Source organism: Synchiropus splendidus, chromosome 19 (genome assembly GCF_027744825.2).
Source record: "Synchiropus splendidus isolate RoL2022-P1 chromosome 19, RoL_Sspl_1.0, whole genome shotgun sequence".
Classification (NCBI taxonomy): domain Eukaryota; kingdom Metazoa; phylum Chordata; class Actinopteri; order Syngnathiformes; family Callionymidae; genus Synchiropus; species Synchiropus splendidus.
Genome location: NC_071352.1, coordinates 3,063,129 through 3,087,641, shown reverse-complemented (window position 1 = coordinate 3,087,641; position 24,513 = coordinate 3,063,129). Strand labels below are relative to the sequence as shown.

The 24,513-nt window shown below is 43.8% G+C and overlaps 2 protein-coding genes and 1 non-coding gene across 4 annotated transcripts; 1 reads left to right on the top strand and 2 right to left on the bottom strand.

Moving 5' to 3' along the window:
- Window positions 1-1,284: 1,284 nt before the first annotated feature.
- Window positions 1,285-14,912, bottom strand: pdxdc1 (pyridoxal-dependent decarboxylase domain containing 1). Of its 2 annotated transcripts, XM_053851542.1 has the most exons (24): window positions 14,739-14,912; window positions 13,280-13,398; window positions 12,765-12,833; window positions 11,853-11,942; window positions 11,629-11,778; window positions 10,759-10,948; window positions 10,396-10,464; window positions 10,235-10,313; window positions 10,067-10,151; window positions 9,815-9,863; window positions 9,516-9,617; window positions 9,317-9,442; window positions 9,183-9,233; window positions 8,246-8,290; window positions 6,563-6,623; window positions 6,148-6,218; window positions 5,895-6,000; window positions 5,658-5,832; window positions 5,359-5,477; window positions 5,107-5,228; window positions 4,890-4,982; window positions 4,722-4,818; window positions 4,269-4,367; window positions 1,285-3,609 (listed from the first exon to the last, which is right to left on the bottom strand). In XM_053851542.1, exons 2-24 carry the CDS (start codon window positions 13,354-13,356, stop codon window positions 3,350-3,352), a joined length of 2,385 nt encoding a protein of 794 aa, XP_053707517.1. In that variant the 5' UTR covers window positions 13,357-13,398; window positions 14,739-14,912; the 3' UTR covers window positions 1,285-3,349. The 2 variants fall into 2 exon arrangements, with proteins under 2 accessions (XP_053707517.1, XP_053707518.1); XM_053851543.1 differs by lacking the exon at window positions 8,246-8,290 and having other exon boundaries at window positions 14,739-14,911.
- Window positions 14,913-15,509: 597 nt separating this feature from the next.
- Window positions 15,510-23,952, bottom strand: LOC128750913 (calcium-binding mitochondrial carrier protein SCaMC-3-like). The gene is made up of 10 exons (XM_053851544.1): window positions 23,406-23,952; window positions 20,026-20,149; window positions 19,724-19,811; window positions 18,767-18,878; window positions 18,529-18,687; window positions 18,272-18,424; window positions 18,085-18,198; window positions 17,641-17,808; window positions 17,420-17,570; window positions 15,510-17,352 (listed from the first exon to the last, which is right to left on the bottom strand). Exons 1-10 carry the CDS (start codon window positions 23,622-23,624, stop codon window positions 17,168-17,170), a joined length of 1,473 nt encoding a protein of 490 aa, XP_053707519.1. The 5' UTR covers window positions 23,625-23,952; the 3' UTR covers window positions 15,510-17,167.
- Window positions 23,050-23,123, top strand: trnai-aau (transfer RNA isoleucine (anticodon AAU)). The gene has a single exon. It is a non-coding gene; the product is annotated as a tRNA-Ile (tRNA).
- Window positions 23,953-24,513: the final 561 nt, after the last annotated feature.

Genomic DNA, 24,513 nt, shown 5'->3' with positions numbered 1-24,513 from the left:
GCTCCCCAAGACAGCGAGGTGCTTGATAGGACGACCCAGAGCCACCGCTCATCCCCATGAGGAGGATTTGCTGGTGACAGCATATTTCTCAGAGAGATCCGTGCCCCCAGACGAGCTGGAGGAGCTGTTTGGGGAGACGGAAGTCTCGGTCTCTTATTGCCAGCTGCTGCCCCTGCGACCTGATTTGTACATTGTACAAAAGACAGGATGTGAAAAGCTAAGGAGCTGGTAGATGGAAGATGTGGATGGTAGGGCATTATCAAGTGAAGACGTAGAATCCACCGTTTAATTCCAGTCATGAATTGTGTGCACTTGTCCGGGGACAGGGCGACCTTTGCCCCACTATAATGAAAACAGAACTACTGATGATGGAGGTGATGCCATTCAGCTTGCCGTTTTCTCTGCTCTCCTCAGGGCAGGTTCTGTCCTAGAACAACATGATTCCAGAACTTGACACTTCGCCTCCTCTCACTTTTCATGACCTTTCAATATTGTGGGCTGGAGTCTTAACTTTTTAACATTCAGTAGGCAGAAGGTGAACTGAAGCACATCAGGGGGATGACACACCAAGTGAACACCAAGTTCCAGATTGGCTGATGATTTGGCTCAATAAATCATGCAATAAATTGGCATCAATTCAGAAATCAGTCCTAAAGACAAGCAGTTAGATTTGTGGACTACAGTGATGCTCTCTTATCAGTTCCAGCAGTCCATCCGCATCACCTGCGGGCCAGGTTTGCCATCTGCTTCCCGGTTCAGGTGCATTAAAAATGACAGGCACCATCATCCCTGCATACACTTCCCACTTGAATCAAGGGCAGGAGGATTCCTACCTGTCTGCTGCGGAGGAACTTTACTCATCCAAAAATCCAGTAAACTCACTGCAGCCCTCCCTCACCGATTTTTAACTTGAACTTGACAGAACTAAATCAGTTAAATCTTCTCACTCATGTCAAGTTAATGTGCCACACACACACACACACACACACACACACACACACACACACACACACACACACACACACACACACACACACACACACACACACACACACACACACACACACACACACACACACACACACACACACACACACACACACACACACACACACACACACACACACACACACACACACACACACACACACACACACACACACACACACACACACACACACCTTGGACCGTTTGATTTCAAAAACTAAGAACAGAAACCAGCTGAATCCTGCTGATTTATTTTTCAAGCGAAAACAGTAAATTCATTAGATTTTCAGATTTAAAACAATCATCAATAAATGACAAACATGTAGATTATAAAAGTTAGAATTTATCTCATGACAACAAATTTACATCAACATCATTCAATCTTCCTGTGAAGGTAGAAAACATTCAATCAGTGGCAGAGAGGACGGTCTCTTCAAACAAAACAGTCATGATCCAGAAAGAGAAACTGAGCGAAAGATGGATGAGGGGCGGTCAGACGCATTTACGAATCTAAATTTGTAATTACAAATCTAAATTTGTAATTACAAATCGGAGAAATAAGGACAAAGATTTTCAAAGGAAAATAAAAAGGCCAGTAACTGTTGATGTTAGAACAGAGAAGAAAGAGACAAGAGTGGCACATCACTTAAAGCTGGTAATGTGTGTGGTAAATATAAACGACTTCATAATTACATCATCAGATTTTTTTGCGTGGGACATGGACGATTCAGTAATATCTCTGATATTGGAGAAGCCACCAGTTGGCTCGGACAGGACGGACGGCAGACTTGGGTTCACAGCTATATTGAAGCTATTTAAAAGGATTTGGTTCACTTTGCTTCTCACGAAAACGACAGTCCCTCTGTTAAATATGAATATTTTGCATTAGTCATTGAATCAAGTTAAAACAATAGAGTGCGGACATGTCCAGGGTTACTCCTGATAGATAGAGCGGTTTCATGCCTTTCAAGTGTCTAGGCCAAGCTGTGCATTTTAAAATAAACCACTGTGCATCACAGACTCTCTGCCATTGCACAAACTACAACCACAGGGTTAAAATGGCTCAGCTGATGTTTATGTATCCATGGAGGACATTTGGTTACAGTGAGTAAAGCATTGTGAGGGAGCTGACCGGAGTGTTGCTATGCTGGATTATAAGACCCACTTATTGTGATTAGATTAGATATTCAAAATCATTACATCTACACTTCGTATCTCTATCGCAATTTAATTCATTGTTTTTTTACTTTTTCCTCAAGTCACTGTTCCATTCTTGGACGGTAAACATCCAGAGGCCATGAAAAGTGGCTGAGCACCAACCAGCAGGGATACGGCTATCGAGCGGCTGTTGCACCTCACAACAGAGCAATACACTAGAAATACACAAGTCTGGTTATGACTAACAAAGCTGCGGACCCTTGCATATGGTTTTTCTTCAAGTAGCTGTTCAGATCTCTGGTCTTGGCCATTTTGATGTTTGAGTTGAGCCTGCGACTGGGTCTCTTTGAACCAACAATCTGAGACTTGGGTTTGTGGTGAAAGACTCCACATGGATTCCACAAAACCTCTGTGCCGGTCAGTTAAGCTTTTCAAAGTATGACATTTCTATATTCACAGAGGGAATATTTGTCTGGAACGGCCAGGAAACAATCCTCACCTCAATCTGATTTGCAAGATTAAATGAAACAACATAGATTTTCCATAAAAAATCATCTGCTTAAATACTGACTTTGAGTTTAAATCCATTTTTCTTTTCAAAGAAAGCTGATGATTAATTCTCTAAACACGGCTCAGGACGGGGGTCGATGCCGCAGGCACAGGTTTGGGGTGAAGTGGAGCCGCGTCAGGCTGCTTCAATACAGCTGTTCACAAGGTGACACCTGGATTTCTTGAAACAATAATGGTATTTGAGATAATAAGAACATGGAGTTTCCACCAAGACAGAATGCAGAAGACCATATTTTTTGAAATACATATTGCTTAAGAGATAATTAAGGAGGAAAAAAAAGTCTGTAAGCTTTGACACTTGACAGTGAACCACACCCTCAGTTACTTCATCCCTAGGCTTTCACACCTTTAAACATTGACAGAGCAATGCCCAGTGAGGATCATGGATTATGGCTTCCTTTAGTGCAACTGATTTTACAGTCAGCCTGAGTTCACCATTTAAAACCAGGCCACGGTTACTAAGTGTATTATTGCACCGACACCACAAAGCAGCAGCTTCAGCTACATGTGCAGGGTAAGGTAAATAAAAATCCCCTGGTGGATCCAGGGGGCCGTCTCCCCTTCACCTTCCCAAAGAACAACTCTGTCTCAGCTCCAAGCCTCGGAGTGCAGGTCCAGATCAGAGAACAGCAGCTTACTGACCACTCTGCTCCACCTCCTGGCCATCAAGGTTCCTCTCTATCGAGTCTGCGTCCTTCTCCTCCAGCTGGTTCTCCGGCACAGCAGATTCTAGGGTTTCTTCTGGAATGATCTCGTAGGTGGTCTGAGGGTCCTCCTCAGGTGCTGATACAGTGGAGTGGGCCTGTGGGCTGCTCGTCTCCTCGGCTTGTCCTATAGAGCTTGTCTCACTGATTGAGTCTGTGCCTGCACCTGATCGCCGAAATAACCGCTGACCTGTGGAAGCCAGAGAGAAAACCATCAGTGATTCAGACCAAACTAAAACTCCAAAACTCGGACCATCACAGAGAGGCATGATCTGGAAGGAACCTAATGTGATGCAAAGCAGACCCAAAGTACACTATTTAAATGAGCAGCTTTATGCTCTCAAAATGCACCTCTACTTGGGATGCTTCCCCTCCTGCACAGTGCCTGTGAGCAGTCTGACCAAATAGTGGCTGAAGATCACAAGATCACGTGGCCTTGTATTTTGGCTGCTCCGAGAGGAAAACAGCATCAGCTTCAGTTCGGATCACAACTAGCCTGCTATCCACACAATACAACACCTTTACTGAACCCTTCACAACAATTTAGGTCATAATAATGGAGCGAAATGAAAAACAACATTCAGAAACAGCATATTAAGACTATTATGGGCATGTAAATCAATGCACAATAATAAAGCGCTATTGATGATGTGTATGCCACTTCCAATACTGAAAAGCTGTTTACAAATGGAGCCTGTCGAAACAGCTGACTAGTTAAATACATAGGGAAAATACTCATTGTATCAGCTCACTTTAAGAAAAACAAAAGCAACTGAAATCACCAAACAAATCACAGAAAGACCTCCAAGATTGTTGGAACATAACTAAGAGACAAAAACGGAGAGCTACCTGGAAACCTCTTTGATAAGGAGGTGGGGGAGTCCTGCAAGGTGGGCCGGCCTGGCTGGGCTTTGGTGGAGTAAGTCAGCTCAGTGGAGTCCAGAGAACCTAGAGACAAAAACAGAAACAGCCATTTCATAAAGAGGTGCTGAAATACAGTACGTCAAATGACGACCCTTGGTCATGTGACACTCGAACAGGGGAGTCAAAGTCAGCCACACAAGGTGGCAAAACTTCAAAGTTGTGGACCAAAAAAAGGACATTAAATTAATTTCAATGATGTTTCCTGCCAAACACACTCGACATAAACGGGTTGCTACTGACTAAAAATTACCAAACATTATGCTGTATGTTGTTTCAAGTCAAGATAGAGTGAATAGGCAGGATGCTGAAGCCAGGTTAGAGGGGAGGAGCACGACCATGATGACGATGATGATGATGATGAGGGTACTAGTCCAGTACCTGCTGTCAAGTTGAAGGTTCTTCCTTTTATGGTGCTTTCAACAGGTGAGAACCAGTTCAACACAGAGCCAACCAAAGGAAGCTGTCGCAACATTCCCTGAAAGACCACAGACAAAGACTGAAATATCCACTCGGGATTGCACTAGACGTGCTTGTTTAAGTCCACACCTCTTCCATGAGTTTCTCCTCATTGGCCTTCTGCAGCTCCAGCTCGGCCTCCTGGATTCCTTTCCTCACCACCTCAGTCATGTTCTCCAGCAGCTGCACAGGAAACACACACGTGTGTCAGAAGTGTACTCCACAGGAGCCATGCTGACGGTGCTCGCAGGTGTTTTGCACGCATCACAGACCCCTCTCTGTTGGCAGAGAAGCTCTTTCACATTACCCTTCCATTTTCTTCGATGTCTCTCCCAAGAGCAGCTATCGTTTCCACCAGCTCCGCAACATCCACATCCTCACCGATCATGCCCACAAAAACACAGTCCTCCTCTGCACCGAATTCAGGACCTCGAGAACAAAAGGGTGAAAAAGTTCAACATCTTTAAAATAAAAAAGCCATTGAGACCCTCTCATCTGCTTTTAGATGAGTGCAATAGAGAATATTATTATTCACACAGCAACGTCTCGAGGAACAGACCAGTTGAGAAGGTTATATCAGGATCCAGCTCCTGCAGTTTCGTCAGCAGCTCGGAATTAATGGCTTTCAGCTCCCTCTGTCTCCTGCTCTCATCAATTCCCTCAGACTGAGGCTCAAACCTGCACATCAACACACGTGAAAATGAATATGAAGACGAATCTAATGGCTTGTGTCAAACGCTGAAAACAAACTGGCCAATCGGACAGCACATGCCTGATGTTTCATTGTAAATATATTCAGAATAATATGAACATATTTAGGCACCCCAGAGAAGTGACATGCTGAGAGTCCATTCTTACCGAACAGCACCAAGTCCAGGCCAGTTAACGTCTTCAACGTATCTGAGGTACGGTGCCAGCCTGTGGGTCTCCTCTTTGAAGTCCTGTCTGCAGTTCATGGTGGAGAGCATCACTGGCAACAGCTCACTCAGACTCTCCGCCAGACTAGCCACATCCTCCGGCTGGGTCCTCAGGACTGGAGCAGGGTGTAACGTAAATGCTTTGCGGAGTCACATGAACAGTGCAATGATGTTTTACCGGCCGCAGTCAGGAGGGGGCTGAAGCGGAGACAGGTGCCCTCGTCTTCAAGTTCAAGAACATCAACTCCGCTGTTTGGCACAAGCTCAGCAAGCTGGTCACACAACTGAGGAAAAGACGGTTCAGGATTTAGGGAAGTGGTGGCTGTAAAGATGGGAGGCTTCGGACTAAACAAACTGTAGGTCAAAGTGAGTGGTCTTGCAGGTTTAAAAGCAGCAACCTGCAGGTGATTGAGAAGAAAAAAAAATCATACCCATTTGTTGAAGGCATTAAGCACTTCCCGCTCACCAGCACAGAAGCTTTCCACTGAACCTGGGCTGGAAGCTGAAAACACAAAGTAAAATCCCAAGGTTTCCGAATATTCATGATCTTTATTGCTTGCTTGTACTGAATATGCCCTCATGTACAGAACAATACACTACATGATGTAAACAACTTGCGTTCAGGCAGGAAATATGTGTCCCGTACAGTGCCACACATGCCACATAATTATAGACATACACAGACCATTATATCAACAATTTAAAGTATTGGAGAGGATGAGCTTATGGAAAGTTTTCTTTCATTTCATTTGACATGACATGAAAAAAAAAATTATATTATATATATATATATATATATATATATATATATATATATATATGAATAAGACAAAAGAAGAACGTTACCAGCACTGGTCTGAGGGGAAAACTTGAAGAGCACCACAGGAGAGGTGAGTTCGTCCTCTACCTGTTGGAAACACAAAGACACGGGTTAAACATGGGGAAACCTGAAGACAAAAAGGCTTCATTACACTTCAGGGACATGTTAATATGGATTGTTGAAGTCCATGGTTGTCAGACATGGATTGAATGACTCTTCATGTGTATGAAAGCTAGTGTCTGTCACTAGGATGGAGCAGCCAGAACAATAATCTTAGCTGAGCAAGTCTGACTGCCTGAGTCCTGCAGAAAACAACAGGTGTTTACTGTCCACTGATCAGACAGTGTCGGGTTATGCCAACATAGCTGGTGTACAATGATTCTTAAGTGATTTGAATTTAAAAGAAAAAAGAATCATTATTTTGTTGTGAGTCAAAATTCAAAATCTTGAATTTCTGCACAGAAGCGCTAATTGAGGATCAAGTGATGCAAGCATCATGGCTGAGTGAGGCTGGACTAAAGGGAAGTGTTCCTGGGGTGGGACAGACAGGTCATGAATAATTCACAGTGTTCTCGGTTGTTTGGTCTATCAAATACAAGCTAGACGTAGTGTTTTGATTCATATACAGTAAAAACAAACACTGGGAATATTGAACTTGATTCCGAGTGGATGCCAACCCATCGATACACTGAACATTTTCATATTTACTTTATTATTGTAGCATTTCAGCTCATGTTACATGCTACATTAACAGAGTTACATTTAACTCTGGCTGAAATTGCGCTGTGATTTGGTTTATCACTTCATCGGTGTGACTCTGTCTTTTGTGCTGCGCTGGGGAAAACGTATTCGTGCATGAAGACACAGCCTTTTGGAAAGGGATGTGCATTATTTTCAAGAAGCCCGATGACTAAATGAGCTGCAACAAGAGAACAGACCTGAACACTGGCTGATGCTGACCAAAGCATTTAAAACATTTTTCCGTACTGGACAGAAGGAGATACGTCAACAACTGAAGCCGAAACAAATTCAGGAGCTCTGTGTTCTCTCCTGGAGAAGACACAACCAGACCATCGTTCTAGAACCATCTGGCCCAACACAGCCAGAGCAGGAAGGAAGTGAGCGCTCACACAGCAGCCCTCTCGCAGACAAAGTGACAAACTCTTCTACTATCTGTGGGGCTGGATGGTAAAACTGAACACTTGTTGGAGATTATAAATAAATGCAGCTCCAAACCTTCATCAATTATTCATGACCAGCAACATAATGTGTGCAGATAGGAACTTCATTTTCTGAGGAACCTCAAACACATGCCGAGTGATCTAGCAACTGGGTACAACTGAACAGTCCATCAGCCAATGGGGGCCCAAACAAGGCAGGGCTTTGGTGAGTGAGGGGAGATGGTCAGGAGTGAAAGCAGGAGGAGTGAAGGAGTGGGGCAGAGGGTTGGTCCCACCTACAATAGAGAGCATGAGAGAGCCTAGAACGTCCCGCAGTGACACCCCGGAGATGGGCGGTAGCGGAGAAACCACCCCCTGCAAGCAAGGCAACCCACACTGACCACACAACTTGACACAAACAAAGACACTGAGACAGTGTTACTGATAGACACTATGATTGACTTTCCCCACAGCCATTGTTCACAGCACCTCCATAGTCAGAATAAGTGTTGGAACCTTGGTTAGTGTTTATATTCACCCAAAGTTTACCATGTTCAAAGCCTCCACGAGAGAAATCTCTGTCTCAAGCACATCCTAGAAACATAAGTCAGCAGGTTTCTCTTCACATATGCTGCATACATTAATGAGACACGCATGTGACATATCTAGATTGATCCGTAAAAAATGGCCTTTTAGGGGGAAAAACTCTGCCCAGAGTTTAATCTCTTTCTCAAAATTGCTTGAAATATTTTCATACTGCTAAGTGCATCAAGATCTGGAGCTGAATGCGGAAGTGCCTGTCATTTTTAGATGAAAGATGGTGCCCTTGGATCTAGAGTGTCAGGGAAGCCTCCTGCTGTGGGCCTCTTTAACTGGCAGAATGATCCATAAAACTATTTACGAGAGCATATACAGAATCCAACACCTAAGTAAACACAGTCTATAGTAAACAAGGGCACAGCTGTTAAGATGAGACAAGAACATTGAGAAAATGACTCCACGTCGGCGGTGCGCTGAAGGTTTGGGGGAAAAACTGTGACAGAGGGTGTAAGAATCTGCTCCAGGACATACAGACTGTGCATCATGGTCAAACTGATCCATGGACATGACTTCTATTGCAACCAATCAAAAGCACAGTTTCACCACTCAGGTGTCTGAAGACTGCAATCGTTTGACTCCCTGTCTGGTGCTGCTAGTTAGTAGTAGTAGTAGCTGCACCCGCAGCGGTTCTTTTGAGGATGAGTTTGAGACCCAGATATACAGCGTTACTCAGTCACTGTTTCATCCTAAGCAGTAAAGCGATTGCACCTTTAATCATTGGTTAAGACTGATTAGAAATATATTCTACATTACTGTCAGATAAGCTATGGACAAGTTTCTATCTTCTTGCGGGCTTCAAAGCTAACTGTATTTGCGCATACTAACACCGGACACTTCAAAGCTTCAAGAATGCCATGCATTCAGTGAAGTCAGAAATGTCACCTACCGATGTTTTGATGCAGTTAAGAGACTTCAACTTCTGCAGCAGCTCCTGACTCTGGAGGAAGAAAGCATGATTCATTGCAACCCAACTGCACACAATAATTGAAACAAACCAAAGTATTTTTCTCATGTGCTCACCAGACTGGCAGCCTGTCTGATTTTGTGGACAATTCCATTTTGTCCCAGGTACTGCAGGGAGAGCCAGAGTGGAAGAGCTCGGAGCTTCTCCACAGGCTGACTGGAGGTCAAACCTGCAGCCAGAGACTGCGACGGCAGGTGATCAGTCACACGGCATATTTGCTAAAGCTAAGTAGCATTGAGCTGTGCTTCCACATACCAAGGCTGGATCTTCATGTCTGTAAAGGGTGACGGCAGATACTGCAGGTAAGCCCAACCACAACCCGGGGGTAAGTGTCATGCTGTCACTTTTCGTAGCTGCCTGGACCGAGAGGAACAAACAATAATTATCACACAATGGTAACATCTCTGATGCAGATGAGACCCATGCTGTTAGAGCACCTGCCATCATAACTGGTCTAGAACAAAAACAAATTAGAGTTCAGGTTTAAATCTGGTTAACAACTTGATTTTCAGCTGTTAATTGTGAGAGAATTGATGATTTAAGGATGAGTATACCAGCACAGCAGAGGAGACTTGACCCAGAGCCAGGGTGGCAAGGTTGACACTGAGGGAGAAATAAGACAGTTAACATCCTTCCGGGTTCCAGTTTTCTTGCTTCTAAAATACAAAGCGAACATGGATATTAGCATATGAGTTTGTCTATGAGATACAGTACATGGACAGAAAAGATGGACCTAGAGCATCACCGACGGCTTTAAAGTGTAAACCTTGAGAGACAAACACCACTCAGGTGTGGAGCAAAGTTACCCCTCCACATGAAGCCACATGGTGTATTGCTCGCAAAGTTCCTTCAGACGTCCCATCTTGTCAGTGTGTCCCGCTCCAGGAGTACCTGCGGTAAAGCAAACTCAGTATGAGTTCACAAAGGTTTGAGCAATTACGCTGCGTTTTCTGTGGACCACTGAGTGCATTCACCTGCGTTTGCGATCAACAGCAGGGGGAGTTTGCCAGTTTCCAAATCTTCCTTGATAAGTTTGTCCAGCATCGCAACATCCTGAGGACCAGCAGGAAATCTTTATGAAACTCATTATGACCAACTCTAATATGCATCATCATACAGATGACAAAAATCTCACCATTTGGTGTTGAGATCCAAAGATTGTGTTGCATGGCACAGTGCACAGACTGGAGAGTGGCAGGCCAAGCTGAGAACACAAGTGTAGATACACAAATAAATATCTCCCAATTCAAGTTCTCCTTCTTCTCACCTTTCTTTATTTGTGATCCATTTCTTTTCATACTTTCCTATCATAAAACTACTCTAAAATCTGATTTAACAAAGTCAGTGAAACCTGAAACTCAAAAATAATGATAAAGAAACAAGAGCCTTAACTTGTAATGAGCAAACACAATAGATCAAGAAAAAAATCCTTCTAATTTCAGATATATTTTTCTATTTTAACTCGACCCACGTGTTTCCATGTGACCTGTGTCTGTACCTGGTTGCACAGGTGCTGACCGAGGCCAGTCCTGCAGGCGGCGCTCTGGTAAATCACTGGCTGCCGTGAGCTGAGGACCGAGTAGCCCTCAGTGGCATAGTCTTCATAACGGGAGTTGATGACCAGTCGACACACTTTGACGAGCCCTTCGCGGTCATCTTCATGGAAGTAGGCAGACCCATTCTCGTACCTAAAAACATCCAGTCAAATTGCTTCAGTCACTGACTTCAAGTTTACCATATGCTATGTGTGTGTTTACACTGCGGCTGTTTTGCAGTGAGTGACTTTAAGGTGCATGTGCTTTACCACAAGATGCTGATGGCCAAAACTCATCATGAAAGGTGATGCCAGGAATGAAAATTGTTGGCAATATATTTAACATTATATATGTTTCTTGAATTGAATTGTGTAATATATTTTTTATTATTTTACCTCTCCTTCAAGATATAGGGTGCTTGAGTAAATAACTGCGACAGAGTAAACAATCCAAGGAGACTGTTTGACATCTGTTATTTAATTTGAACATCCTTGTTAAGACAACACTGCCCCACCCAGCAAACCTTATTCACTGTTGGGAACAAATAAAACACAAGGAAGCTTCTGACGTCCATGGCTTTTGTTTTCAAGGCGATTGGAGGCGATTTTCAAGGAGATTGGATCGTTGGATATGGCCTCAATCATTGTCTGAACAGTCAAATCCAGTATACATATTTTGGCGGTAAAGCTTCTGTGTTGAAGTACTAACTCAAGCTTTTGATATCACAATACATTGGGCTGAAGTTTGGGGTACATTCCACGCACAGGTCAAAGAGTCCAGCAAGTATCACATGTGTATCAGAAATGCATCCACCCCTGAGATAGCAGAAATACCTGAACAGCCTACAGAGCCACATCGTGGTGTCTGACAGGATACGGGTGGTCAGCTTGCACAGTCGTTCTCTCTCCAGAACTGAAATGTATGCCGCTAGGCTGTGACCTAGCAGTGCCATGTGACCCTGCTCTCCAACGTGATGCATCCGACTGAGAGCCAAAACACAGACGACAGTGAGAAATCTGTCTGGAGTCATCAAAAACGCCAACATCTACGGGCTTACTGTTGGCTTGATCTATCCTCCTCCTCCTCCTCTTCTTCCTCATGAATCAGGTTGTGAACAAGCTGCAGGATTTCCGACACATCCTGCCCGCTGCAGAAGAAACAGAAGCTTTCAGTACAGAGTTGTCTTCATTACTTATGACAAGCGATAAAAATATAGACCCCAACAGTCACCATATGGCCAGAAATGACACTGTACTTGAGCATAAACAAGAATTCCCTTTAGTGTCTGTTCAGACATATTATTTCTAACCCTGCAGTGAGTGTTAGTTTTTAATTACACTTCTCAATTCTACTATTGATACATGCATTTGGCACTCTGAGTCGGCTCCATCTCCTTTTGTGATATTCCTTCTCAGAAGTCAGATTAAAGAACATTTGTTAATACACTGGTAAAGTTCCATCATGAGTCTTGCTGTGAGCATGTCGCACCAAAGAACTAAGTCACGGAAAGAGTTTGAGTGGACAGGATGAGTACAAGAGGAAGAGGCAGTGAGTATTCTAAGCTGCAAATATCAGGACAACTTTCTCTCATAAATAAGCAAGCACTGATTTATTCATTTATTTATTTGTAGATCTTCCAGGTTTCTGCAACATTATTCCAATTCTCCTCGAATTTGTTTGTTCCTTTTTCTGCATCGTTTTAATTTTATTATGAAAGAAAAACACATTTCCTCCACTAAGAAAACTTTAGCAGATCTGTTACTGTAGCAAACTTATGCAAGTCACTGTTAAACATTCCCACAGATTTTGGCTCTTATCTACAGGACCCACCGACCTGGAACAGCTTGCAGCAACTCATTACGGCAGGTACTGGGTCATTGGTTCAGTCGACCAACAAGAGGTCAAAGCTCTCCAAAGAAGAAAGTGTGTGTGTGTGTGTGTGTGTGTGTGTCTGTGAGTACAGTCTTACTCTCCCTGCAGTGGTCCAGGGATGCTGGTTCGACTGAAGCGCCGTCTCTCTGGTCCTGCCTCTGGGTCTCTAAACAAACAACAGAATTCTCTGGTTGAATTCACTGGTGTCTGGGTAGATGTTGGCTGAACAGGCTTTTCAAGACAATTACTGATTTTTATCCATGACTTTTAATCATGTTCCATTGAATCAAAGCTGTCTGTCGATGCGCCTGATGTACTCCATTGTCCTCTTCTTTATCTTTGTGACTTTTTGATTTCACAGCTGCCAGTCATAGAGCCCTGGCCCATAACATATTGTTACTACAATAGACAGAATTCCTATTATATATTCTTATAGGTATGTTGTTAACAGTTGCTATTATTTTAAGGCCGAAGCGCAACTATGCACTCACACTCACATAAGAGCCATTATCAAACAACCTTTATTGGCTTATTGGAAGGCAACCACCTATCAAACATCTGCTCTGTGGACGCCATGTTACAGGGTGTCATTGATGCAACTACATTTCTCACCTTGGTCCATCCTCCAGTATCCTTATGGCATCACTCAGACTCTTGCCCACTTGGACCAGCTCATTGTCCACCATCATGCAACGTCTCTGTGTGTGTCTGGGTGGATGTCTGTGTGTGCGCTGCAGAGAAAATAACCATCATTTTGCACTGAACAAAACAAGCAAAAGGCATGTATGTAGGCGGGCACCTTAATGGATATAGCATTCTATAAAAAGGGCAAATTATAGCGAAGCTGTAAGAGGGTTATGTAAAAAAATATATAGGCTCAATTTCTAGTGGTGGTCTGCTTTACTACTGTCAATTGTTGGTCTTTTTCAAAGGAGTATGGAGACGTTTTTGTTGGACAGTTTCTTATATTAATCAACGTTAAATTCACCTTTTGTGTTTCGTCTTTATCTTGGATCACGATTGCGAGCTTTCACGCTGATCATCTGAAGGTGCGTTTACACCACTGTGAGGGAAGCTGGTAGCACTATTACAATATCAGGTTAAACATCATCCTGGGGGCTTCTCAAGAAAAGCTTACTTTGGATTATAACCGTAATAATAATAATTATCACCGAGTATCTTAGTGCAGTTAGTGCAAAACCTTCTGATTCTGAAAATAGGTAACCTCTTGTATAACACTGACTATTGTATGCAAGACGCCTTGTGTCATTTCATTCATAACTATTTTTACTTACTCACATTGTCTAAAAAAATAAGTTTATTTTCCATTCAGTTTGTCTTGATGTGATGAAAACCACACCAAGCGTCTGACACATTTCTTCAAGGATTTGAGGCCCTCATTGAAAAAGGTTGCCTTCCCTTGCCTTTGGCTATGAGATTCAATTATCTCCCGGAACATAATGACATGTATATTATTACAATGCAAGGAAGCTAAGTTGGATGGACACTAACATATCTGTCAGAACACGAATGTAATAGAGACTTGCCCTGTTTCACACTAGAAATACAAATATTATTTAAACCATCACTTTGTGCAATAAAATAAGCAAAGAATTATAATGAATAACAAAGCTCACCATTTTGAAAGCAGTAACTAGGTTAAGTTAGAGGGTATTTTGCAAGGCTGTCGTGTGTTTGCACAGTTTATAGGAGTGCCAAAGGTGTAGGAACGTAGTTTCCTGTACTTGACATCTTTGTACTTGACATCTAACCATGGAGGTCACTCGGCCACTGACAACCGATCTCGAGTACAAATCAATAACATGAAGGACCACGGCAGTGTTTGGGGGTCGCTCGCCAAGAATTGGTTTGGAATTGGTGAGGAAGGTTAATAATTAGCTGGAACAGGTGCGCGGCTGCGAACAGCACCGGAGGCTTCACTTCATAACGTCTCGTTATTTAGACCTAAACGAAGCGTCATGAATCGAGACAGGCAGGAAACACGAGCCCGAGAGACCCGGAGGACACTGGGACGGTGCACCCGGACGTTCGTTACGAACCGGTCGCTTACCTTCCCCGCACACGGATGACAGCCTCGCCGCACTCCCACAGACGGATTCAGGAAGACGCCGCACAGACGTGGGACAAATTACTTATATTTTTTAAAAGCAAATTAAAAGGAGCGAAGGCTTCCAACGGCTACTCGCTCAACATGCATCTCACTGAGACTGACGTTTACTTCCTGGTGTCACGCGAGACGTGCGTTCCACGCTGGCATTGCTGACGTCACTGTATACAATGAACTGACCAATCAGGCGACGCAAGCCCGTCCTGTCAAACGAGGGTTATTCTGTTGCGCCTGTATACTTAAATAAAAACTAGTCAATCGATGAGAAAAGGTCAGGCCATTCATTTTACATCTTTACATTACTTTTTTAGATACTTTTTTCCTTACTGCAAAGATAATTAGACCTAAAATTTATTTGGATCACAGTTTCATTTGTGGCTATTTGCAATGCAAGAGACATTCCTTTTCAACAGAAAACCCACTAACATGACTAACAATTCAGATTAGCCTTGATAACATTCACTGAATATAGTCTTCAGTCTTGCATTTCTGGGAGGAGCTGCTTTCCTGATGAGCTTGTTGTTCCGGTTGAGTCATGACTCAGCTGCTCTCAAAGTATGACATGAGTTGTCAAAATCAAAAGTCCCACGTCACGTTGGCTTAACTCTTTGTGCAAGAACTCATTTATACGGTTAAAATCAAAAGGATTTAAACCCACAAATCAGTCACTGCAACCTGCTTCTAGAAAAGACACGGACACAGACATATCAAGCCTTTAATACAGTCCCCTGAGTGACCAAGAATCTCATCCTGCAGTTCACTCGTGAACATCGCCTCAGCTTCACCTTCCTCATGTATGCGTCTAAAGTGCACATGCATATTCAGCGGACATTCTTTGAAAAGTAGAAGTGGTCTTTTTGGCTGTCATCACGCTCACTCAGCAGCAGTCTCATTTTAAACACAGAATATTGCACACACTGAGGCTGGAAAACAGCAAACATGCACCCATGCATTAAAACTCTAAAAGGCCTCTTGAGCAAACCGTTGGGTCTTTCAGAAGCATTTCCCAGGGAATCAATTATTAAATAAATAAAAACAACCATGAGCAAAAAAGGAGAAGAGAGTACATTTGCAGACTATAGAAACACATTCAGGAAATAGTAGTCATTTACAGCAGCTTCTGAACTGATGTGTAACTACTCTTGAAGTTAATCTATTCTGAGGTTTTTAGCTGAAGCACCAGTGCATTGGAACATTAAATCATCATCAGTACTGGAACCTGTAACCTTCTTGCTGTTGGGGCACGAACCACTCAGTAGAGACAGCTTGTATTCCTCACTCGAGCGGGTCTTAAGTCCTCGTCTACAGTGACATCTGGTTTCATGGCAGGAGGTCACTTCACTTCAGTTTCCTCTCATTAATAAAAGAGAAAAAAGTGAAACCAACCACTGCAAGGATCAGCAGTGAGCCTCCTCGGTCGCGTGTTTTTCTGGCAGAAACGTCCATTTGCTTGCTCACTGACTGTCAGTGGTACAAGCCATTTGAAGGACCTTCCTCTCATCTGGGTGAATAAATCACAATCTCTCCATGTGATGACAGTGGGAAGCTTCATGCCAAGCATGATGATCAGCTGAGCCGTTTGGATCCTACTGCAGTCTCATGCCATGAAACCAGAGAACCACCTTCATCCCTGCCAGTGTCCTGACCAGCCCAGCTACTGTTCCACTGGTTTTACATTCTAGTGTTCCGCTACCCTTCTTCGTTATGGACTCAACCTTTAGGCCCCTTCTGCCTGACTCACCGTATCCTCTCCACAGCTCAGTTATTGGTTAAACCAATATCAAGCCCACCTCATCCTCTCACTCCTGCAGGGTTATCTTGTTGTCATTCCAGCAGCAGCAGGATCTTGAATCCTGATTCTGTCAGCCATGGCATATGTCATTACGACCACCTATTCTGATCTTGTGTGTGAGTACTGTCTTTGACCAGCTGCTGCTGTTATTTTAGAACAAAGCTGAGAAAAACAGTTCAGTTCTCATCTTATCAAAGACTTCAGTGCAGACCAAAATACCCAGAGAGAGAACGCTGAAGAATCTCATGTCGTTCTTGGGTTTGTAAAGTCCAGAAAAAAGCAGTTCTCAGTCTTCCATAGTTTCTCAAGGAGTGGGGAAAGTTGCCACCATTGAGCCGCATATCTGTGCTTGTTCAGGGCAAACGTCAACTACATGAACAATCATTATTGTTTTGAAATGTCAAAAAATGAAAAGCAATATCAGGACATTTGATGAACAAATGAGCAGTAAACATCGGAGTCAAATTAAAAAATATAGAAACACATTCATAAATAATGTGGTTTAAAAAGGAACATCAAACATTGAAGGAGACAGCATGAGTTCTCGTTTCCTTTCACCTGGAAATTGCTCCAGCCTCCTCTAGCAGAAACCCACTCCCAGGAGTTTCTTCATGTGCTCATACACCACATATGAGATGCTCACAGCAGGAATGACCTTGAGAAAATTGGGGGTAATTCCACGATAGAGACCTGGCACTCCCTCGTGTGATATGATGTATTTAAACTGGCCCAGCATGGTGAGTTTGGGTTTGCCCTCCGTCACAGCTGAAACAGGAAACTCAAATTCAGATTTGATTATCTTCCTTGCTTGGTAGTGACCCTGTGATCTCACCTTGTGCCTGCATGCGTGTCCGTATTAAAGCAAGGGGGTAGGACGCCAGCTGACCACAGGTACTGGACACCGTGCCGCACCCAAGCAGGACCAAAACCCCTGGGTCTGCAGAATCCACACAGTATCGTTGGAGCCAGGCGTTTTTTAACGTCTGCAGGATAGAAAAGCAGACATTACGACGCTATAATAAAGAGCTAAACTGCTACTAAACGTCGACACACCTCATAAACGGCAAGGTCGATGCCGGCGTAGGGAATGATGCCAAGTGTATTTGGCAGGTAGCCCCTGTAAAAAGCCTGAACTCCTTCCATTTTAAAGATTTGTCTGGCACAATCCGCCATACCTGAGTACTGGCCTGTCTTCCTCAGCGTGAGGCGAGTCTTCAGCACCTGACCAACGTACAGAAGCATCATGAATGGGTGCATCCTGAATATAGTACCAGAGGAAATAAACATGCTAACAAGAACCAAGTGAAGGGGGAGATTTCTGAGTGTCAGGAATGTTTAGTCACATTCAGACCTCACATTATATATATATATATATATATATATATATATATATATATATATGACTCAACATTTAAATAGCATATATATTTAAATAGCATGGGGTAACTTCCCTCAAACCAACAACAGAAACATCGTCATCTTAATGGATTGTCAAACCTCCATTGGGTAGATGATGGTCTGGGCAGTTGCTCCTGCTAATGATCCAGCAATGAACCTCTCTTGCACCCGTAATGATCCTCCATCTCGACTGCCACGGATCAACCACTTGATCTGGAGACAGTAAGGAGTCAGCAAACTCAGCCCAGCCAAAGGAAGACCGTTGTCAGGACCTCTGTGCTCGGACCTGCTCATAAGCCATAAATTTAATGGCAGATTCAGGAGCAATCTTCAGAACGTTGATGCCATTTCCTCTCCAGAGTGATGAAACACCTCCTTCCTTGACCATCCCTCTCAGTCCTGACCACAGATTGACCCCCCGAGAAGAAGAGCCATGGACCTGGTCACAAAAATACAACCTGGTCAGACACTATGATAAACACATGATGGAAATCAAGTCATATTTTATCCTCTTTTTCATCGACGGAAAATGAGGATACCCACCTGTAGAAAAACTTTGAGTCGGTCTAGTGGTGCCGTTCCAGTCCGAGACACGGCGCCAGCCATAGCGCCGGCCACTAGCTGCCGCCACACGAGCCCAGAGCGCCGCTCTTTCTCTGAGAACTCGTCTGGCACCGTCAAATGTTCTCCAATGTCAAACATCTTGCGACGGTGTTAGAAATGAATACAGATTGAAATGATGCAGGTTTGATGAGTGACTCATCACAGGGTTTCGACTCACATGGGAGTGCTTCCAGAAATGAACTATCTCCTCCATGTTATGGAAAGGATTGAACAGGAAGTGGTCTCGCCATTCATTCCAGTCAATGGTCATGGTGCCATCTTTGTCCATGCTGGGAATGCAGTGGAGACACAAGGGGTCACTGCTGCAGCGCTTCATCACCAGCAACAATATGTTCTTGAATTGCAGTTAAAACGGTGTGGGATAGAATTCGGTTGAATTAGAGTGGCCTCCAAATCACCCACAAATGGCCACAGCGGGTGCAGTTTTTTTTTTATTAAAAGAAATAAACTTTCTTGCATGAATAATTATGGGCAAGTTAGAATTCCATATCAAATCTTCTGCACAAACTAAGATAGAAACAATTAATATTGTATTTAATACATCTTTGGCGGATCTATGTAAATACCTGCTTTATTTATTTAAATTAAATTCGATTATTTTTAATTTTTTAATCAAAGTCAACTTGGTCCCTTTTTAAAAAATTAATCCCAAACTCATGTTCCTGCAAAAAATGATCTAGCACATTTTTCTTATAATTTTTACAGAATACCGTCCAAAGTAATATTTGTAATAAATTCACAATCTGTCCCTTCAAATCTGCATATAACTGTACCACTGTTATGTCAAAGCATGAAATAATTCTTTTCACTTTCATGGCTATTATATTTCAGCCTGAGAGATTTCCATCTTTCCTTTGATCCCAACCAGTCAAGAGCACTCCATGTCACCAGGTGTCTGCAGACTGTAATAAGCCCGTCTGCTGTTCAGATGGAGCAAAAAAGCTGCACTGATAGTGGCCCTTTTGTGGATCAGTCTGAGTCCCCTGGATAAAGCTGAGGTTCGTGGATAAAGGAGGACTTGAGGTGGAAACAGGTGAGACTATGGAGGCTGATCATGATAGGTGGAGGATGCTGACTTGCTGAGGCAACCCCCAAGATCCCATGAACCGAATACCTCTGCAGTATTTTGGACGCCTGCTCCATCGTCACCTTCATCCCAAGCTTCTGCAGCACATGCTGAATCTCTTCCACATCAATCCGACCTGCAGAACAGATCAAGCACATTTTCATGCAATTTATTGAATGGTTTACATGCAAGGGGTCTTCATGTGATGTCATGTGGATGTATATGAGTTTTAATGCTAATATTAGCTGGTTACCCAGAAACATGAAAATACATCTCAGGTGTTTTTAGCCTCATTCTTCAAAGAAGAGCAGTATAACGACGGGGTAGCTCCAGTATGTTTCTTCACTCACCATCGTTGTTGCGGTCCAGACTGTGGAACATGAGCCGAAGCCGTTTCTCATGAGTCTGCAGGTACTGAGAGAACTCTTGGAAGTCCAGGGATCCATCTTGGTTGATGTCACTCTCCAGAACGATCTGTGAGTCCAGAGGGAAAACGTGAGGGTGAAAGGAGACCAGGAGGTTCTCTTTTGGCTGTGGACAGCAATAAAGCTCAATGTGCAGGTGGACGTGCGCAAATCGTGGTGAAATGAGAGTGGCATTGAGGTCAGAAGGTGTAGACAGACTGAGCGGAGAGGAAGACTGTGTTCCACCTGTGAAGGTCAGGATTTAAACCACAGCTTACCTGCATGTAAACTCCTCTTAATTAGGATAAAGGGTGAGAGGAAGAGAGAGAAAGAGAGATGTCGAATGCAAGGGTCTTCTAAATAGTGAGACAATTTCATGAACGCAGAACGGCTACATTTGCATAACATTTTCAACACAAACGTTTGAGAATCAGATTCATGACGTTGTGACAGAGAATGATGGATGTTCCAGTCAAGGACCTCCACCACAGATACTAAGATAAAATGGCAGCCTGTTGCACTTGGTTGTTGAATCATCAGAAGAAGTTCTGTTTTGCGTGTGGGTGAAGTGTCTCCTATAGATGGCGATGTCCCTCTGAGCACTCCATACTGAGGCCGTGTCACTGGCGATAACGGATTTTGCAGCTCTCACACCATGTTCAGGACCTTTATTATGATATCAGCAGACCACCTTCCTGTTCTGATGTTGAGCTGCCTCATGCTGGAGTTGAACTCACAACCTTCTTGGTGTGAGGCTGGAGCAATCACCTTGAATGAATACAGCCAAGGTTTGAGCAAAGGAAAGCTCTCTGCCGTAACAAAACACTGCAGAATCTCCCTCTGTGAGTCATGTCTTGTGTTTCAAATGTGCTTCTTTCTTTTGTTGTCAAGTTATGAGACATTTTTTTGGTTAAATATGTTATCTTGTTTACTCATTCCATCTTCCACATCCCTAACCTCACCAAGCAAATTGTTTGTGGCATATATGCAGCTGTATATGTTTCTAAATTCGAATGATTTGTTGTCTTTTTGTTGTCAAAACGTTGCAGGTAGATGAGACCTTTCTTATTAAAGGAGAAGTGGAGAGGCCCACAAAACTCATGAGTGTGAATGACCAAGACTCTCTGTTTGTTTGTGACCCAGTATTTTCACCACCCCTGCAGAGACCTGAGGCACACAGCACATGTTAGGTGACAAGAATGGCTAGGATCAGTATTAAGTGTACGTTGTCTGAAGCCTAACTTGCTCTTGAGATGTCGATACAGCAACTTTGCATTGCAAATCCAAAACATGGATGACACCTGTTTCTACCTGTCCTGCTGGATTCTGATGCTGAGGTAAAGAGGGAATGAGTTTCAGTCCAATGTCTCATCATCTCCTTGCTCCTCCCATCTGTTGCCTAGTGAAGCCACACGCCCCACACTTGTGGCTATTTCCTTACATTTGAATGCTCCAATGCCCTGCATTGCCCTCACCCTGGACTACACCTGTGAGTTTCACTCACACGTTTCTTTATCGTGATTCACATACCTGAACTGAACAGGTTGAACCTCAGAGCACTGAGAGAAGCATTACATTGATGGTGTTTGAATGAGAACTGGCTTTGCTTGATTCAGTCATTCCTCAACTTGGAATGTATCAAGTGTATTGGATGCTGCTCACAGTCCCTCCCTCGTAGCTTGCTCAGTTTCCCTCCAGCTTTAAGCAACACTGTTTTTAGTCCGGTCCATTACTGTACTCAGACCCTACACCCAAGCGTTGACCAACCACATCACCTGCAACACCCCTGTCTCCTCTACAGTCACTACACCCCTCCATGTAATTCCCACCCTGCCTGGTTTTCCAGTGTAGCTTTACCTTCCTACTTTTTAGTACAAGTCTGACCCAATCAAGTTAGTCTGAATTAGACATGCAATTTTATCACCTCCATTTAACAGACACTCTGATACCTAAACAAACCCATTGGTAACTCCATCTCCCCAGCATGAGCAGCACTTGACCTATATTCTAAATATTACAGCACCGGACATAAAAACAAAGTGTGAGAGACAGTACAAGGCTACAAGTAACCCTACACTGCATCAGAGTCAGAGGAAGGAGGTCACTGCCAAGCTCTCACATGGTACAAACAGATTCAGCACCCACTGTTATAGCCTCATCAGCAGAGATTGACATTGTTGTGAGCGCCTGACGAACTTGTCTTTCAACAGTTTCTGGTTTGTGTTTCAACACTGTTAAAATATTCATCTGCACTAGGTTTGATTCCCGTGCAGATAGGAGGTGAGTCCGGATCACTGTGGTAGGGAACCCACAACATTTCAGTTCAAACAAGGACTGCTTTGGATTTGATCCGGGTCATGTGTCTCAAATGAACACATAGATTTTCAGAACAAGGAGCCTGGAAAGAGACAAATCAGCTAGTCCACCTGGATGGGAATCCCATCATTCCTTCCTGCCCACTGCTGTCAGAGTGGTTGCGTCTGACCGGACACACTGTTGCTGGCTATTTTGGACATTGCTGCACATTAGTGTACTTAATTTTAATGTTTTTTTTATTTGTTTTGTTTCTACAATGTCAATCGAGTGGTTGCTTTGTGAGTATCAAAGTCTTAAATGTCACTAGGCTGCTGTAGCAACTATAATTTCATCATCATTGTGAGAAGAATAAAGTAATGTAAAGTGATAGTTGTGCAACAACTGGCAAGTTCGAACGAGTGAAACAATATAATTGTGATTCACTAGCAAACAGCCAAACTAAGGTCCTTACTAGGCATAGTCACTGCAGTGTTGTCAGCCTTCATGTACAAGTTAGCAGAGCTGCTCCCCATATTGCACAATATTATTACTAAATAAGCATAGATGTAATGTACATTTTTTAAATCAACATATAACCCAATTAAAAAAATAAATGTTGCAGCGACACTAATGGTAATGGTATATGTATCTTGTAGGCTGCCTCTATGAGCAGTTGGCCGGTTAGCTCAGTTGGTTAGAGCGTGGTGCTAATAACGCCAAGGTCGCGGGTTCGATCCCCGTACGGGCCACTACCTTTTCGTTCTGTCGCCATAGATTACTATGATTTGACAGTTGTTTTTACCTGGCACGCTGTGGATCCATTTTACATCGTATGTACTCAAACGTAAACAGACTTGGCAAGTGAAGGGAGTGGGAGTCCGACAAAACCATCCCTTACATGGAATTGACACATTAATGCCGCAGTGCAGTGAATTAACGTTCCAACAGTTGATGTAGAAACTGCGGCTCATTTGCCGAAGTTCATTTACATGAGCAGGATTAGCGGCGATCTGATCGCAGAGCCTTCTCACCTCCTCCGCTTCTCCTCGGTGCAGACCTCGAGCTGCCAGTCCGGTCCGTAGCTCGCTGATGTCCACGCGTCCGTCTTTGTTGAGGTCCAGCTGCTCGAACAACTCCGCGTATTTCTTTTCCCGCTCCGGGTCCAGCGAGCCTCCGCTCTCCTCCACATGTTCGACGCGCTCCCGCCGGCGAGTCTGGGCGCTCTGGATTCCCTGGTCTGCTTTGCCCATGGAGTCCTACCGGGTCAGTGCTTCGACTGTCATCACCGCTCATAACACCGCCAGGGCCGACGTGGGATCCGGGGAGATGCTGCAGGAGGATGTCGCTCCAGAGAATCAGGCGAGCAGCCCCACGTGTTCTATAGATCTGATGTCACGGAGGCACTTGTAAATCCACACACGATCGGAGGAGCGATCCCGAGAAGCCGGAGCAGAGCGCTCCTCTGTTGGTCAGTCGACCGCATTAATACTACTGTCACATGCCATTGTTGCGGTGACAGCTGATGAAGCGCGTAGCGACCGGTGTCTTCGCATAGGTGCTACACAAACGTTAATAGTAGCTAAAACCCCACGCAGCCCGCCCACTCTGCGTGACGCTGCGCGCCTCTGCAGCAGCTCGCAAATCATCTTAAAAGGTCGCTGCTCCAGGAGTGGTGAGAACGTCCACTTAACACTTGTGTCCCGAACAAGCAGGTCCGTTATTCCGTTTTAAAAGACTAGAAGCTGTGGTATATTATACGAGTTGGTTATGCTCTCATTGAGACGCCTGTGATGTTAAAACATTTAGCGAAGAGTCTTGCAGCGTGCACGCACACGTGTTTGTATTTTTTGTATTTATGTGGGGATCTCCTATCCTTTCATGCTTAACTTAATCATCCACAACAAACGGATAACATTAACCAGGACAAACTTAACCCTAGGTAATGAGTAATGACCCAGTTATTTTTGAAGTCTTCAAACTCAAATTGAGGCTTGAGTCCAGCCACATGGGTAAAACAGTGGCATAAGGTCCTCCCGAGGACAGTATTTTGTCAATAACTGGTCCCCACACTTGAGGATCTACCCAGTACACGCACGCACGCACACACACACACACACACACACACACACACACACACAC

Excerpts from the sequence above, each read along its gene's own strand:
- pdxdc1 (XM_053851542.1), bottom strand. The coding sequence starts at position 13,356 with ATGATGGTGGACAATGAGCTGGTCCAAGTGGGCAAGAGTCTGAGTGAT. Across the intron at positions 9,618-9,814 it reads AAGTCTCCTCTGCTGTGCTG|GCAGCTACGAAAAGTGACAG; the intron begins GTATACTCATCC and ends CTCTCGGTCCAG. Across the intron at positions 5,229-5,358 it reads TGATATAACCTTCTCAACTG|GTCCTGAATTCGGTGCAGAG; the intron begins GTCTGTTCCTCG and ends TTTGTTCTCGAG.
- LOC128750913 (XM_053851544.1), bottom strand. The coding sequence starts at position 23,624 with ATGGGCAAAGCAGACCAGGGAATCCAGAGCGCCCAGACTCGCCGGCGG. Across the intron at positions 17,809-18,084 it reads CCATCATCTACCCAATGGAG|GTGCTGAAGACTCGCCTCAC; the intron begins GTTTGACAATCC and ends TACGTTGGTCAG. Across the intron at positions 17,571-17,640 it reads TCGACCTTGCCGTTTATGAG|ACGTTAAAAAACGCCTGGCT; the intron begins GTGTGTCGACGT and ends TCTATCCTGCAG.